The following is a 16,132-nucleotide window of genomic DNA, read 5'->3' as shown; positions in this document are numbered from 1 at the left end:
CAGTGGAGCACTGAGTCATGCAGATAACATGATCTGAGTAGAAAATACAATTCTTTTACAGTGAATCTCTTTTTTTTTTTTTTGTCCTCTGTATTTTAGCACAGAACGGAACTCTGGAGGGAGCTATAAGCCTGCCACATAGAAGAGCAGTGCTGCAAGAGACAGATGGGGGAAGATTGGTTGAACAGATTTCATTTCTTTGAAACCAAGAGGATTATATAAGCTACCCAATGGCTGCAGAATAGTTTTTAGTAAAAATGTCAATACTGAGCAAGAAGGCTTAGTGATGATGCTTAACGTGAGCAGCACAGTTGTTTACTCATTATATGCAATTCATATATTTCATATACTTATAACACGTTCATTTCAATAATTAGTCACATCCAAACTGAAGGATACAGTCTCCTGTTTCATCAAAAACATTAACAAGTTCTATGTGTTTGCGCCGGTTTTCTATTAAATTCCAGCTGTATGTGCCATAACAACCAATGTTTTTATCCTTTAAAAATGAAACATGAGAATCTCCTGACCTGTGAGGGAATAAGGTTTGCTCAAATCACAACACTTGTACTAAGCCTCATATTTGAACTCAGCTTAGTCAACATTTGAGTACTTGTGCTCCAAGACAATGTTAAACCACATTGCCATGCCAACATCTGAAGCCATGGGCATTCCTCACACTCAAGAGGCGATTCCCCCTTTGACTTACAGCTTCCATGGAGCCTAAACTTATTTGTGCACACCTTGAAATACCGAATCTAGGAAAAAAAGTTGTTCACATAAGGTCTGTTGTGATCCAGAAGCAAGATGGCAAAGTATCCATGCTTTATCCACAGGAATACAATAAATTAGGTGTTTTATGAACACGCCTAAGACTAAACTGACAGTTGTTGCCAAAAAGCACATACACACCAACCCCTGACACATTTTCCTGCCACATCTTTTATATCAGCTCTAGCAGCAGCTGGACAACAGACTAAGTTTGATCAGTTCATTCATCTAACTGACCTCAAAATTAAATAAATAAAAGATTACATTAAGTTGGATTAAAGAGAAAATCACAAATGCTAGAGCAGGCAGGAATGAGCAGCCAGCATGGAGGGCAGGGCCTTCCCTTCTTTGCAACAACAGGCTCAGCAATGACTGGATTTAAGCCAAATGTGAAATTGCAGGGAACAACACAAAGACACAATCATCAGGATCAGATCCATGCAGAGCCACATCTGAGAGAGGAGCATCTATACGTGGGAACTGATGCTTTTACAGAATTGCCTGTATAACTTCAACAACTGCATAAAAGCAGGACACATGGCATTTCTTCTAGGACTGTTTTAGCATTTTATATTGGTCAGAAATTGAACAAAAATCACAAACAGAAAAATCTGTGGAAAAAGAAACTCAAATCCAAGTCTGGACACTATGAAACATTTCTTTATAAGGGAGTAGACACTCATTGGAACAACTTCCAGAGGTGGTCAGTGCCCCAAGCCTGTCAGTGTTTAAGAGGCATTTGGACAATGCCCTTAGCAACATGATTTTGGTCAGCCCTGGAGTGATCCTGGACTGGCTGATCCTTGTCAGACCCCTCCAACTGAAAGTGTTCCATTCCACTGCCTCACCTCAGAGCCTTCCACACTGGGCTATGCTCTGCTCTTAAAACGTTTTCCTTCTTGACTGCATGACAGCATAAATTCAACATGAGGGAAGAATGTCCCAGCCTCTTCAAGTTTGGGCTGTTGCTGGGCAGAGAAGGAAAGACAATATGCTCATTTCAATCCCTTCAGGCTGAGGAAGACCTAGAATCCCTTTCCAGGCAGCTGGTTTAACTACTTAAGTTTCCTTTAGTGTAGGGAAATGCCATCTTATACAGCAGCACTGATTTACCAGAAAGTGCTGCTCACCTGAGTATCAGTGCCCTTCACAGAACCTGTGCTCTGACTATTAAGCAGACAGAAATGCAAGCACCTAAAGTCTGAAGGAGGCAAGAAATCTGGACACTCCCCTGCTGAGCATTTCCACTGCACAGCAGCTTTCCATGCTCAATATGTAAACTTCTTACACTGTTGAGTTCTTCCTGATGATTTTGCCAATACCCAACTTCAGTATTAATGTCTTAATACTTTATTTTCAGACATTGAAAATATATGAGGAAAACACTAAAACAGATGCTTCACCTTTCAGGTGCTGATCAAATACTGAAAAGGGCTAAACAAACCACCCCATCAAAACAACTCCAACATGTGAAACAACTGCCCTTTAAATTCTTTCTGGCCCTCCTTTCTCTTCTCACCTCATTTCTCTTCACTATTCCTTCATAAAGCCTCCTCCCTGAAGGAAAGAAACTTTCTTTCCTGTATACCCAGGAATCTCGAATAACCTTCTACAATGTTTGCATTTCATCCACACACACTCCATCTCACTTCAAAGCTGCTAGAAAACGCCTGCTTTGGTGTCTAATCTTCTTGTAAAAATATAGACAGATATCAAACTTAATGCATGACTACATTACTTCACCACATGAAAAGGCTGAGACACTTTCTAGTCTATGAGATAGCATATACAAACAAGAAAGACAAGTGATCCCACCGAAATCTGATGGAAAGGAAGCAATCTGACAGACACAATATTAAACTGTTGTTTTCATACAAGTCTGTTACAGGCTGGTCCTGAGAAACTGGAATGAACTTAGTCTAATCAATAAATCTACCTAATTTTAGAGCTTGATTCAAATATCTCTACAAGTGTTGGCTCACAAATGGAAAAAAATGTCAGGCAACAGCAGGGACAACTGAACATGTTGGGACATGTGGGACAACTCATGAACAACCAAAGTTTACAGAACATAAATATTCAAAATCCGTTACAATTTACATTAAAAGGATCAGCTCAGTAACAGCAATTCCAGTGCTTTTCACATGTAGTTCAGTCATCCCTGTTATGGCATCCAGGAGGGAGGCAAGACACCTGGGCAGAACTCCAGCTCTGCCTTTAATCCACCTCCATGTTGGTCAAGCTGTTGTATTCATTTCACTGGGTGCTAACAGACAATTGAAAGATAACTCAACACTTCACTATGTCAGTACTGCTAAGCACATGTAAGAAGATGATATAATCCAGCCTGAGTGACCTTTTCTTAGCAGATACCATCTGTTGTGTTTCCATCAAAAAGATATTATATAACAAGATATTTAACCTTCTGCAGTTTATATTTAGTTATTCATCAAAAGGACTTTGACAGAAAGTCTGTGAGCCTGTAAAACAAGCACAGAAGACACTGTGTTGGTTAATTTTTGTCCCAGAGTAGGATGGAATGCAGTAATGTTAGACAATGAAGAAAAGAGTAATTTATGGGCTAACAAACACAAGCTATTGTGAAGGACCTCAAACACAAGGCACAGGAAGCAGGGGAAGCAAAATGCCTTTGGACAAAATAAAAAGCAGTATGAGGAACAGCTGAAAGTATAACCACCCATCAATGTCTAAAGATGCTAAAGTGATGGCCCTTCATCAGATGATGACTGATTAATCCTTTATTGCCATCATTAACAAACATTAGAAAGCTAATGACAAAATTAAAAAATCAACAGAATAAAGGAAATAAGCACTTCTTTTTAAGATCCTTACTTGAGCTACTGGCTTAGAGCCCAACAATACAAGATTTACATCTCCTGAGGGTGAATCAAACATTGCATAATGTCACAATTTCTTTGTCATTCAGAGATCAATAGTGCTTTGTTGAAACAGTATTATAAAATATTATAAATTGACAATTCAGACAAATTGTGTCTTAACACACGTTCTCAGATGCATTATTTAAATGCTCTGTCAGCTACTTAGCATCCCTACATGAGCAGCCTTTTTTCTCCACTATCTATCTCCTACCAGGACAAAGTCCAAGAGGCTTTGCCCAAGAGGCCTGCAAGGCACCTAAGTCTCAAGGAGGAGTAAACCCTTTATGTTCAGTAGAGCTCCAGGTGATTCTTGCTCCAACAAGGGGCAGTCTGCTAGAAACCACAGATAATGCCTGTTCAATTTGCAGTAATTACAGCCAGTCAAAAAATACAATTTAGACTCATGGTAATGAAGAGCACACACTCAAGAAAAGGCAGGAGCACACAGATACCAAGTGGTCTGTTGAGGACATTCTACAACATAACAAGTCATTTTTCACCAGCATTTATGAAAATCAAATAAAGTAACAACATAAGTGTATTTAAACCACACTGAAAGATGGCACTTAGAAGTCTGAAACAAGTACAAGACTTCAAAACAAAAATTACCTGATTTTTTATGGACAGAACTTTATGAAACAATTTATTAGTTTACTAAAAGAGAATTACCTGAAAATTTGTATTAGTAGAAAGAAGAGGAGGAAAAAACAATTTTACAAACAGATAATAGCATTTTCATAAGTCAGTAACACCCATCCAATTATCTTGAGTAAGAGAGAAGTTAATTTTAATGTTTAACTGCAGATTTCTTAAACTATTAATAATGACTCTCACCAGATAATTGATTTAATTAATGGTGATTTTCCTCATTTATAAACAGAACAGAAGGACAATGATTTTGTTAGAAATCATGTATCAACCAGAATCTTAGAGAACTTTCAGAAAGGTCTTCTACCCTTAAGGTTTTACAAGGTCTTCTCTCTCTATTGACTTCTGCAAGGCCAGACAGCTGCTTAAGTTCAGCATGCTGTCAAACTGGAACAATTACACTTCCTACTGCCAAAAAGCTCCAACTGTGATAAACAGCATGATATACTGTACAATAGGACCTTGACTATGTACAGCTGTCAACCTCTCACACCAACTGACCTTATGTTGTAAATATTTCTAGTTGTTCTATAAAGTTGCATTTTCAAATGTTACAAAAAGAGGAAAGTAACTATGATGAAACCAGCACAATCTGGTCCAAAAGAGTTGCATTTATAGACATTTGCTTTTCACTTTTACCTTCAATCCCTTCTGCAAGTTTGGAGAGCAAACTTTTAAGGAGTCTTACAGGATGCATATATTAAAAAAAAAAAAAAAGGTTGACTCTTTGACTGTGTAACACAGTAATGAAAGACTCGCTTGTAATAGAGGCTACAGAAATTTTTCAGGACTCAAAAATGTAAATATTCCTAACCTCAGGTATTTGTCCATCCATGAGGCTGAATGTTATAATGCCCAGCACTTTCACAAGTGAACTCACTCTAGGAAAGAGCAAATCTGTGCACTAAACTGGCCTTCGGTTCTGGAGGGAACAGCAGCAGACTGCAGAAAGCTTCCTTGTGCTAAAGGAAGAAATTGTTTAATCTCTTCAGCACAATTCAAGTACAGTTGGAAAAACAACAGCATTTTTCAATTAAATAGCCTTTCTTTTTAAGTGTTCCCAGTTACTGAAAAAGATTATTTTCTTGTGTACAGGCAGCTGTAGGAGATGGGTCCTAGTGGCGGAATCATAAAGAAACCTTTGTTTATAATTTAAAAAAAAATTAAACTCTCACAGACTCAGAAAGTTCACATAAACTGAACACTAGAAAAATGCAAAGCAAAGAGTTTAAATGCAGAGTTAGACATGTACATGCAAAGCTAATTTTAACAGTGAGTGGGATTCATCTCACCTAATTTTAGACATCTCTGACAGAGATGAGCTGGCTGCCCTGGGCTTCTTCATACCCAGTGGAGAGCAAAAAGACTCCCTTCATCAATGATTCACTCAACTTATTTTAGATGTCAGCTGCAGAAATGAGAAGAACTACTCCCTCTAAGCCCCTGAATCCTCTCCCACCACCCCAATCCTCCCTGCCAAGTAAATCCAAGAAACCAGTGGGCACATACAGCGTAGACATCTGATCAGGAGCAGAGACGGGACATGGACAAAACAGGCACCCAACTCACACCATCACCCATCACATCATCTTACTTCATGGGACTCTGGTTTGGGTTTAGGTTTTTTTGGTTTGGTTGTTCGGGGGGTTTTTTGGCAGGGGAGGGCATTGTTTGGTTGTCTTATTGATGTTTTTTCCTCCAGTCTTGGTAAACTTTTTGGTATTGAAGCTCTTGGACGTGTTAATCTTTCAGATTCTGATATGGCCCCCCATTGCAAAAGGTGGCAAGAGGACATCAAAGGGACAGAAACAGAAATCACAAGACTAAAACTACCACAATATTTCATAAACTTTCCATATGACAAAGCAGTCAAACTCATTCATCACAACATACTCTTAATTTTAATTATGACCTACAATATGGGGCACAAATTTCAAAATATATGTATGACTCCCAGCTGATTTCCTCCTGCTATCACTGAAAAACTGAACATTAGAAAATTATACTTACAATTTAATTAATACATAATAAAGAATAAAACCATTTAGAAGCAAAGGAAAATAATCATTTATCATCTTGATTACTTCTAGTCCTTGGTAGATTATTTTTCCCTACCTATATTCTTCTGTGAATTGCTGTTAACTTCCTTGTTCAATAGTTCTTCACCTTACTTTCTTTCCTCATCATTTCTATCATACCAAAACTTTGCTAGACACTTTACCCATCAATTTTATCAGAGAGAATGTCTGTTTGTGTTTATTATTAACACCAAGTATTAGCACTTAAAACTAACTTCTCTACTGAGACTAATTTAGCCAGAAAAGTTTCTTTTTGCAACAAGGATAAAACAATGGCTCCAGAAGGCAATGTACATTTTTTAAAAAATCATAAGGTTTCTTGTCAAAATAGTCTTCCCTCTCATTCAAAAGCAAATAAATATTTTTATAAATTTAAATAAGTTATTTAGCCTTGCAACAAAACAGGAGAGTTCATCAAAGAATCAAGGTTCAAAAAGAAAACTGCAAACAGGGTTCACAGTGTCTACTCTGAATCCAAATTCAGATCTATCTGGGTAACAAACCAAAAATAAAGCAAAAACCAGAACAAATAAAAGTGGATTAATTAGCCAAAAAAACTGATTAATTTGTCAGTTTGACTACAATTCCCTCACCTGTTTAAAGAGAAAATAATCAATGATCTTTATTCTCAAGCAAAAATCACAGAAAACAGTGGCTTGCAAATACTTGGCAATGTTCTGTACCACATCTGCAGCAAACAAGTAGTAGGGAAAGCCTGGAATTCAGCACTAGTTAGGATTTGGGGATGTCTTCATACTTGTGTTATAATCCACTGATTTTTTTAAATTGAATTTTAATTATAATCTGAAACTACTTAGATAAAACAATTGTCATGAAGATATTTTCAACAATGAAACACAAGAAATTGATGCTTAAGTTATTTGGGAAGCAGCAACAAGTTATTCTTAAATGAAAGTCCAAATCTAATTATTTTACTTCCTCTGATACAACTGGATCCTTTTCATAGTACATTTTCTTATAAAGAAGTTGAATTACCACTGTTGTGAAGGAAAATCTGAATTGCCAAAAGACATCCATTAAAAAACAAATAAAGAAAAGTAGCAATTTTTTAAAATTATGTTATCCATAGTTTGCATTAACTGGAAGAATCAGTTTAAGTGTAGCCAATTTGACAAGGAATGTTACTGGTTTGATAAGCCATTATCTTTATGAAAAGACAACCAACAGGTCAATTCCAACACAGATTACAGAATAAGACTATTGCAAGCTGCTTACCAATATCAATATATTTTGGGTCCAAGGGTGTGCCAATAGAATTGCAGAGAACCAGCACATACTGTATGGAAATAAAAGCAAGTGTCATTACTACCACACTTTTTGTAGATCAGTAAGCTGTACACAGTTTTCTGTGGAGGTGCATCTCATAACCCACACCACACATTTTAATGGTCATCAGCAACAGAAAACACAGAGACCATGACTGTAGCAAATATAAAGCAGCATAAGCATGAGAGCAATTGAGAGTAAATGACAGCCATTTGCCAATTAGCACTATAAATTAAGAACAAGCACAAAACAGGCAAGTAACCAGCTGTTTTATGCATGGGAGCAAATCTGCCAGACAAAATCCAACAAGCAGGAGGTACCACCAGCACATCCACAGACAACACACAGGCAAGAGAGGCAGTGTCTCCCCTGCTGCTGTGTGAGGCACAGGCTGCACTGCGAGTATTTACAGGCATGATACACCCCTGACTCAGGGATTTAGCTCTCATCAGCTGCTCATGCAAAAGATAATCTAATAAACTCCCAGCAATTAGGATCTTTGTTCTATCCTTTGCAGATCTCCATCTCCTTGAACTTCCGAGAGTAGCAGTCTGGGGAGAGTAACAGTCTGGGGGAGAATTGTCAATGGGGCTCTCCCTCTGCCCTGCAGTATCACAGGTACTGCAGAAATGATGAGGAGGTTTTTTAAGTTTTTCCCTTCTTCCCAAGAAGGCTTTAATAGCACAGTTACGTCAGAGACTGGGCTGTTAAATTCAGGAAGATGCAAATACATAACAATTCACTCAACAATAATGCTTCATTGTTGTAGTTTATGTATTTATTTCTTCAGGTCTAAATCAAGGATTAAATATCTTAATGATTATGGCGTAGGGAAATGCCTTGAATGAGAAGTGTGGAAGTTAAGGAGCAACTTTTATTGTCAAGTTTTTAAACTTAAAAATAAAATAAACAAAATATACAGGGCTACCAAAATGTGAATTACCCATGAGCTGTTACCCTGACTCTCCAGGAAATGAAAGATAATTAGTTTTTCATGGCTCTTTCACCTCCTGAACAATCCATGTAATTGTGGTAGCAGACTACAGTAACTGTACAGCTACCCTTTTAAACTGATAGATTAACATCTTATTCATCACATGAGAGCAGCTCAGGTTAGCTTTTCATCTACTGCATGAACTTCATTCTTCCGAAGAAAAAGAGCTGAACATGGATTTCTTTTCATTAATTTTTTTCTGGTTTGGCCACCAATAAGTACCTCACAAAAATAGTATTTTTATTTCTTTGTTCATGAGTTAAACTTTTCACCAGCATTCTCAGATTTCTATTTTCAAAAAAAAAAAAATATGTGGCGCCTCTGCCTGTGTAGGAAAACACACATGGCTGTTTTTTATTTCTATCATGTTTACATTAATTCTTCTCTGGTAAATTATCCCCACATTCAGTCTACAATAAATTTCTCTTTTATGCCCTTTCTAGTCATTTCTGAGACTCCAAGTCACCAGATCAGACCCTGTCAAGGAGTAATGGAGTAACAGTTTCAAAGACAGGCTGTATGACCCACACACAGTGGTGCCAGGGCTGGAAGTTTCCACCGTCTGATTTATCCAGCCTTGTTATGGAAATCAACATGAAGTGCTTCTTAATTTATTGACACATCTACTTGCAATATCTTTAAACAGATCCTGCTTAAATTAAGTCATTTTTTCCCCATTAGCTATTGCTTAAATTCTGCCATTCTGAAACCACAATTCTAATGACCAAAATCTCTTGTAAACCAAATCAGTTTTTCAGACAACAACTCTAATGAACTGCTACCCATAAACCTATGCACTTCATTTCCTAAAACCTGGCAACTCACAGTGTTAATAATTACACTGGAGCCATTTCAAAACAAATAATATGTCCTTACTATCTGTAATTTTCAGGAGTGAAAATTAAATCTCTTATTTATGCTCAACAGAGTTACACTAAGTCTCTCAACTGTTGGTTTCCTCCCTGAAAATTACAATTCAGAAAAAAAATATTTTATTGCACTCAACTTCACCAAATGTTTATGGCCACAATCCCATGTTTTCAATCCATATGACAGTATACAATTTACAGCACAATGAAGCAAAGCAGCACTACAGCACATTTGGAGTTTTTTACCATGGCACCAAATGACTCTGTCTCCTGCTCCTCCTTTGTAAGCAATATATAAGTGATACAGAAAATAATTCTGAAATGATTACACAGGAAAAAATCATGTAACAGTATCCCACTAACAGAACATTCATTAACCAAAGAATACATTTATCAGTTGTGATTACACATAAAATAAATTAATAAACAAAGAAGTTTGCAGTAAAATGTAAATTGTATCACCTAAAAAACTGCCCCTTTTTCCATTTCTGACTGATGCTTTTACCTTGTCTCTGGAGAACTGTTCCAAATATTTCTGAAGAAACATTCATCTGGAAGGTTGCAGGTTTTTTTAGGTTACTAATGGCTACAAGGAGTTGATCTGTAGATGCAGTTACTTTGAATCAGCTACTTTGTTGGGATTCTGTGTTTTTGAACACTGAGCCCATTCACGCCATTATGTGAAATGACAACTGACACAACTCTAAGGCAGATTCAGACTTTTACATTTCATCTTATTCCAGCTGTAAAGAACTGACACGTGAAACAGAGCATTTCAAGTGAATATTAAGGCAGATTTTACCTGAGGCTGACTTTCATCTGCTTTAGTTGCTAAAACACAGAAGTCCCCATAAGTTGTTATGGAAATAAGGCTCTTGACATATTTCACGTATTTCTCATTGTTTTTTGTGTCCCAAAAGACTACACAGCACTCTGGACGGTCCGCTCGGGTATAGGCGTAAACAACGGTATTGGAACAGTAACCCCACTGCCAAGAAAGACAATGTTGGTAAAACCAATCAGAAATTACAAGAATTCAATAATGAATTGTTCCAGCCATGAAAGAGTTTATTTCATATACACAATGAGTATCCAATATTTCTTACCTGTCAAGTGACAAACGGATTCATTATGAGAACACAGCTCACATAATAAGATATTGGAATAAGATTAAACAGGCAAAATAAGCTTTTCTATCACAACAAGCTTTTTCTATCACCTTCAGAACTGAAGGATCAACCTTAAAATGTGACAAGATCTCACTTTGCCCTGTTTCCTTCTTGTTCAGCAGGTATATAGGTATATTTGTATAGTTCAGCAGGTATTCAGAAATACCCAGTGTGACGATGAGTTTTGCCATGAAAATGCTTGCTTTGTGATTACTGATTCAGAAACCTGAAGTTCCTTTCCCAAAGGAAATACAATAAATACCTTAAACAGTGCAATTCCAGAAGCAGACAAAAATAAGCAATTATACAGGAGCACTGTGGTAACTCACATCACCTCTTCCATGTTAGTATCATGAGAAAGCCCCTCCCTTGCTCCCAGAAGAATGTAATTATTCCGGTAACAAGTGGGAGAAAGGGCAAAAAGGCCAAAGAAATAGAATATAAATGAAGATGCATTTTATTGCATTCAAGTGATTTTAAGTACAAAATATAATAATGAAAATCCTTTCTAATACAACAGAATCAGAAAATAGGAAGGAGGTGAAGCTGTCAAATAAATGAGACATAAAGCAAAACACTTAAAGATGGTTATGCAATTGTAGAAAACCTAATAGAATTCTCTGCATCAGCATCTACTAGAGAGGGAGAAGAGAAAGCTTATTAGTGTTGGCAAGAGAGGCTCCCACACTCCTCAGGAAATGAAACCAAAATGATAAACTACAACATCAACAGAAGAACCTCTAGAATAGACCCACAGACTCTAAATTAGTGTTACAACTCCATGTAAACTATGAATAGTTTAAAAAAAGATCAGCTTAATTCATAGTTTTTACTGTCATGTTGATTTAAAACCCCCTTTCTCTTATTATGGCTTATTGAAAAATAGAGGAAAACAGATTATTCAGTAGATTGGTAATGTGATATTAACTCTTCATCTCCAGGTCATTAATTCCAATCCAGCCTAAGATAATTACAGCTTTTAATCACTTCCATTTAATGACTGTCACCTTTTAGAATACGTAGCTCCTAAAAGGGAGTTACTTATATTACCAAAACACAGCAGAAGTATTTCTTGAAGGAAAACATGCATCATTCGCCATAAAAATATTTAACATTGAAATAGAGCACACTACCAACATAATATGAGTTTATTTGCTGCAGAAATGAATTAATTTGAACACATATCTTTCCTTTTAAATTGTGCAAAATGGAAAAAAATGAGCTTACACATGCAGTTCCTAAAACTAAAGTTTCAAAGTATTATTAATTTTCAAACTGTGCCAGATCTTGAAACACACATGGTCTCCTAGAAACTGATGAGTTTAAGAAAAAGCAACAGGCCTGTGTTCCAGCTGTTGCACATCTCCCAGAATAAACATTAGGTAGCATTTCCTGCAAGACTAATTCCCAGCTCAGATTTCCAAAGTCTTTTCCAGAATATTTACAAGAAACTATTTGAAAGTGCTTCCCAGCAGATTTGTGTTTACAAATCCCTGACCAAAATACATTTCGATATAGCTTCAGGATGTTCCTCACATTGCACTCTCTCTCATTACAGTGGCTACACACTGATGATTAAAGAACATATCCTGTGCTGTGAAAAGAAGTATACAATACTCTACACTGGACAGTAACTGCTATTATTTGTTAAACTGTAAAATTAAATGAAATAGTTCTAACTCCTAAAAAAAAAAAAAAAACACCAAATCAAAAAACTCAGGTGGCAAACAAGATAAAACATTATTTAGAATTAGATGATACACACTTGTGAGAAGTATATTGGTAACTGAAATGTAAGCAGGAAGTACATCTATCAGGTTGCATTCACTCCTATTGTTCAGGTGTCTACTCAACTTTCCAGGCTCAAATTCACCACTAAAAAAAATGGCAGTAAAATAAGGCTCAAATAATTCCCATCATATGACTCAGCCCAACAGTTAACAGTTAATCTGTAGTTAACCAAACAGCAGTGAAAACACAGCAGCCTTACATAATGACATCTTCAAGTCCTACCAAATTTAGAATCGTGCTCAGTTCTGTTTCCTTATTGTGACAATGAAACTCCAAATGCTTTGTAAAGGCAATGGCTAAGTCACTGCACCACCAAGACAGACCCCCACAATCCAGTAAAACTGCAAGTCAGTAGTGTTGATCAAGCTGCAACCGTAAGTTAAGCACTAGTTTAATATATATACACACACACACATATATGTATGTATGTATATTAGAGCAAGCTACTTTTTCAACCTAATCAGAAAGAGAATAAGTAACAGGGAACTTATTAATACAATTAAGTTTCACATTATTGCATACCTTGTAATGTGGACGAATGTTTGCAAAATATATGTAATGATCAACAGCCAGTGCAATTTTCAGTCCACCTCCCTCCCAGGACAAGGAAGAGATCTGTTTGCCAGGAACTTTCAGTGTACGTAAGTGCTTGGTTAGAACAAGGAAAGAAAAAGATTTGAATTTATCACAGGAAAGCCACTCTAAAATACATAAATGACAGGTTTGATAGTTGTTGAAAAAAAACTTACAGATATTCTTAACAGTACCCCATAACAATTCTCAAACTGCAATACATATGCAAAGAAAGAGAGATATTTAAGGTACATATCATAACGTGTTCTTTCACCTCGGGTTTGGCTCGTTGCTTTTTAATTTGTGTTTTATTTCTCCAGAGAGAAAGAAACAAGAGGACTCAGTGATAGTTCAAGCCTGAAGAAATAAACAGTAGATAGAGAATGACAGCACAAACATCATTCCCTTTGGCTGGTAATTTGAATCACCTTTATGATTTCAGTCACAATTTAAACACAGCAGCAGCACTAATCCTGACATGCCTCAGAAGTTTCACTGACACTGGAAGTGTATCAGTCAGTTCATGCACAACACTCTTAACTACAGCTGATAGCTTAAACAAATAAAAACATATCTCTATGTCAAGAGCACGCAATTAATTAGCTGCAGAGGTATGCAATTAATTAGCTGCAGAGGTACACAATTTTCAGTGAGGCAATGGACATTTTCCTCTTCTCTATCCTCTTTCCAAAAGAATCTAAGAAAGGCAGTTGGTACACTTTCTATCTTTTTTCAAATATCTTTATTTTGCTGAAGAATTTTAAATTGAATGAAGGACACTATTAGAAAAAAAATAATGTTTTCAAAAGCTATAACCTTAGTCCCACAGAGCACTTTTTTGTGGGTACCTTTTCAGTCACAAATACTAGAGATGTATGTAGTAAAAGACACACTTATCTACTATTTACGGTACGTTTTTGAATAATCTTAGGCTTTAAGAAATAGATTTTACTGAGTAGAACATTGATGCTTAGGTCTAACTTTCCTTTTGAGTGCCTATTTCGTGCCTTTGATCAGATGCAAATACTAAGTCATGCTCACACATTATTCATGGAAAATACCATCTTCCAAGAAGTTAAGTCCATATCTGAGTATCAGAATGAGTTCAAAACGATTTTAAAACCTGAAGAATTTACTTCTAAACAACAAATACAAAATCTGGAATACCAGTTTCAGTTAGTCTGAAAGACACCAGCAACCAGAGATGCAACATTATTGCCAAAACCTTTGGTTCCATTAAATCCTTTTAACTAAGGCAACCCCTACAGATGATGTTGATCTGAACCCCTGTCACAGCACAGCTCAGAGCTGGCCAGTACTTCCTCTGTACAAGGGACAAACTCCATCACACTCTGATACATAACACTAACTTACTGGTTTTCAGCTATATTACTAAGAGGGAACGGGATATTACCTGGCAAGGCAAAAATAGCACAACAAAAATATATTGACCAGTTGTCTCTCAACTATCAAACATTTAATCTACTATAAAAAGCCAGGACGGACAAAAACCGTTTACAAAACAATAGCCCCAACAGCCAAATTAAGAAGTTTAGAAAAAAAATTAGCTTTTCTGAGGTTTCTGAGCATTGCTTTTACTGATACAGGATGCTTTTTTGCCAGTTTTACTGATTCCATATAAAAGAGCAAATATCAAGTATTTAATACCAATATTGATTCACTGCTGCATTTTCAGCTTCTAATCTAGAGGTGCCCAGGTGTCTTACACAGCCAGCGTAGAAAGACAAGTACTTCTGGACTTGATACACAGATGTTGACATCTGGACTGCTGCCTAAGCCCCAAACTGCTTATCTTCCATAGTCTCAGCTCAGTGATCTGGTGTTCAAAGTTAAACACCACATTTATTCTATCACTAGTGTTTTGAGAGGCACTTGGGATTTTCATGCTGGCCCCTATGCTGCTGTTCTAAGAGGGTACATGGTCCTGTTTCCAGATCCATGTGGATTTCCCAGGTGGATACCTCAGAGCACTAAACAGCTACATTTTGGCATCCAAATTCCACCAGTAATTTAGAAAGAAAAAAACCCTCAAACATTTACACTACGTATCAAATATTTTTACCTCACCAAAGGGAGTGTAGAATTGCACAACATTGATATCTTTATCTTGAGAAGCTGCTTTGAGGGAGCCTGCCAGTGCCAGAATGCTTCCATTGGAGTTCCACTGAATACACACGACATTGATACCAGCGTCAATCAAAACAGGATCTAGTTTTTAAGGAATAAACATTTAAGAATATCAACACAAGCAGACATTTTGGGTCAAGGGAAGCTCAGTAACTTGCACCCTACATTTTGTACTTACTGTAGTCATTCTCATCTCTCATTATCTGGCATCTCCCATTGTCATAACAGACAGCAAGGCAAGGGCAGTTGGGTTCAATGTAGCCTTGGGTACCGTGGTACCAGTGTATCCCAGCAATGCTGAAGGCTCCAGTTAAATTCACCAAACAGCTCATCTTCATTTTCACCTGCACAAGAATGGTTAATTAAAGTCATATAGAACATGTTATTTAAAGAATAATATATACCTCTACTGACACTTGCAAAAGACAAAATGTCTATGCAAAATTGTTTTCCTGTCCCAATAAAAATTTTGAAGTTCTCAGAATTCTATGGGTTTGAAAAACTTCCTTATATAATCAAAGCTAGATCAGACATAAAAAAACATGTATTTTTTTAATTACAAAAAAGTACCCTAATGTTGGCATTTTCCTTCTTTGAAAAGTAACTTAAAAACAAAGAAAACCAACAACATAAAAAGGCCACCCCTGACACATGTACATAGACATGAGAAACGCCCTGGAACACAGCAAAAAATAATCACTATTTCAAACCATTCATAGGCACAAAATTTAAAAAAACAACAGAAGAAAACCCAACAACATCAACAAAAATAACAAAACAAAAAACCTTTTGTTTGCTTTTTCTTGACTAAAATTTACTGAATAACATATAAAAATAATTGGAAAAAACTAGTGTCTAAATTAGAACACCAATGAAGTGTTCTAATATTGAACTTTTGCAATAA

General features: G+C 36.6%; 1 protein-coding gene across 2 annotated transcripts in view; it reads right to left on the bottom strand.

Annotated features, from left to right (window-relative positions):
• The window catches only part of WDR35 (WD repeat domain 35), a 42,331-nt gene that overhangs the window by 20,476 nt on the left and 5,723 nt on the right, over positions 1-16,132 (bottom strand). The window contains exons 7-12 of one of the 2 annotated variants that reach the window (XM_038133001.1): positions 15,407-15,572; positions 15,164-15,309; positions 13,030-13,155; positions 10,350-10,535; positions 9,794-9,826; positions 7,634-7,694 (exon numbers count right to left, since the gene is read on the bottom strand). In XM_038133001.1, coding sequence (XP_037988929.1) covers positions 7,634-7,694; positions 9,794-9,826; positions 10,350-10,535; positions 13,030-13,155; positions 15,164-15,309; positions 15,407-15,572 — 718 coding nt within the window. The remainder of the gene's footprint in view (positions 1-7,633; positions 7,695-9,793; positions 9,827-10,349; positions 10,536-13,029; positions 13,156-15,163; positions 15,310-15,406; positions 15,573-16,132) is intronic. The other variant, XM_038133003.1, reaches the window with a different exon arrangement.

This window comes from Motacilla alba, chromosome 3, assembly GCF_015832195.1.
Source record: "Motacilla alba alba isolate MOTALB_02 chromosome 3, Motacilla_alba_V1.0_pri, whole genome shotgun sequence".
In the NCBI taxonomy this organism is placed as follows: Eukaryota; Metazoa; Chordata; class Aves; order Passeriformes; family Motacillidae; genus Motacilla; species Motacilla alba.
Note: the sequence above shows the minus strand (reverse complement) of the source record. Positions and strands in the feature narration are given on the sequence as shown.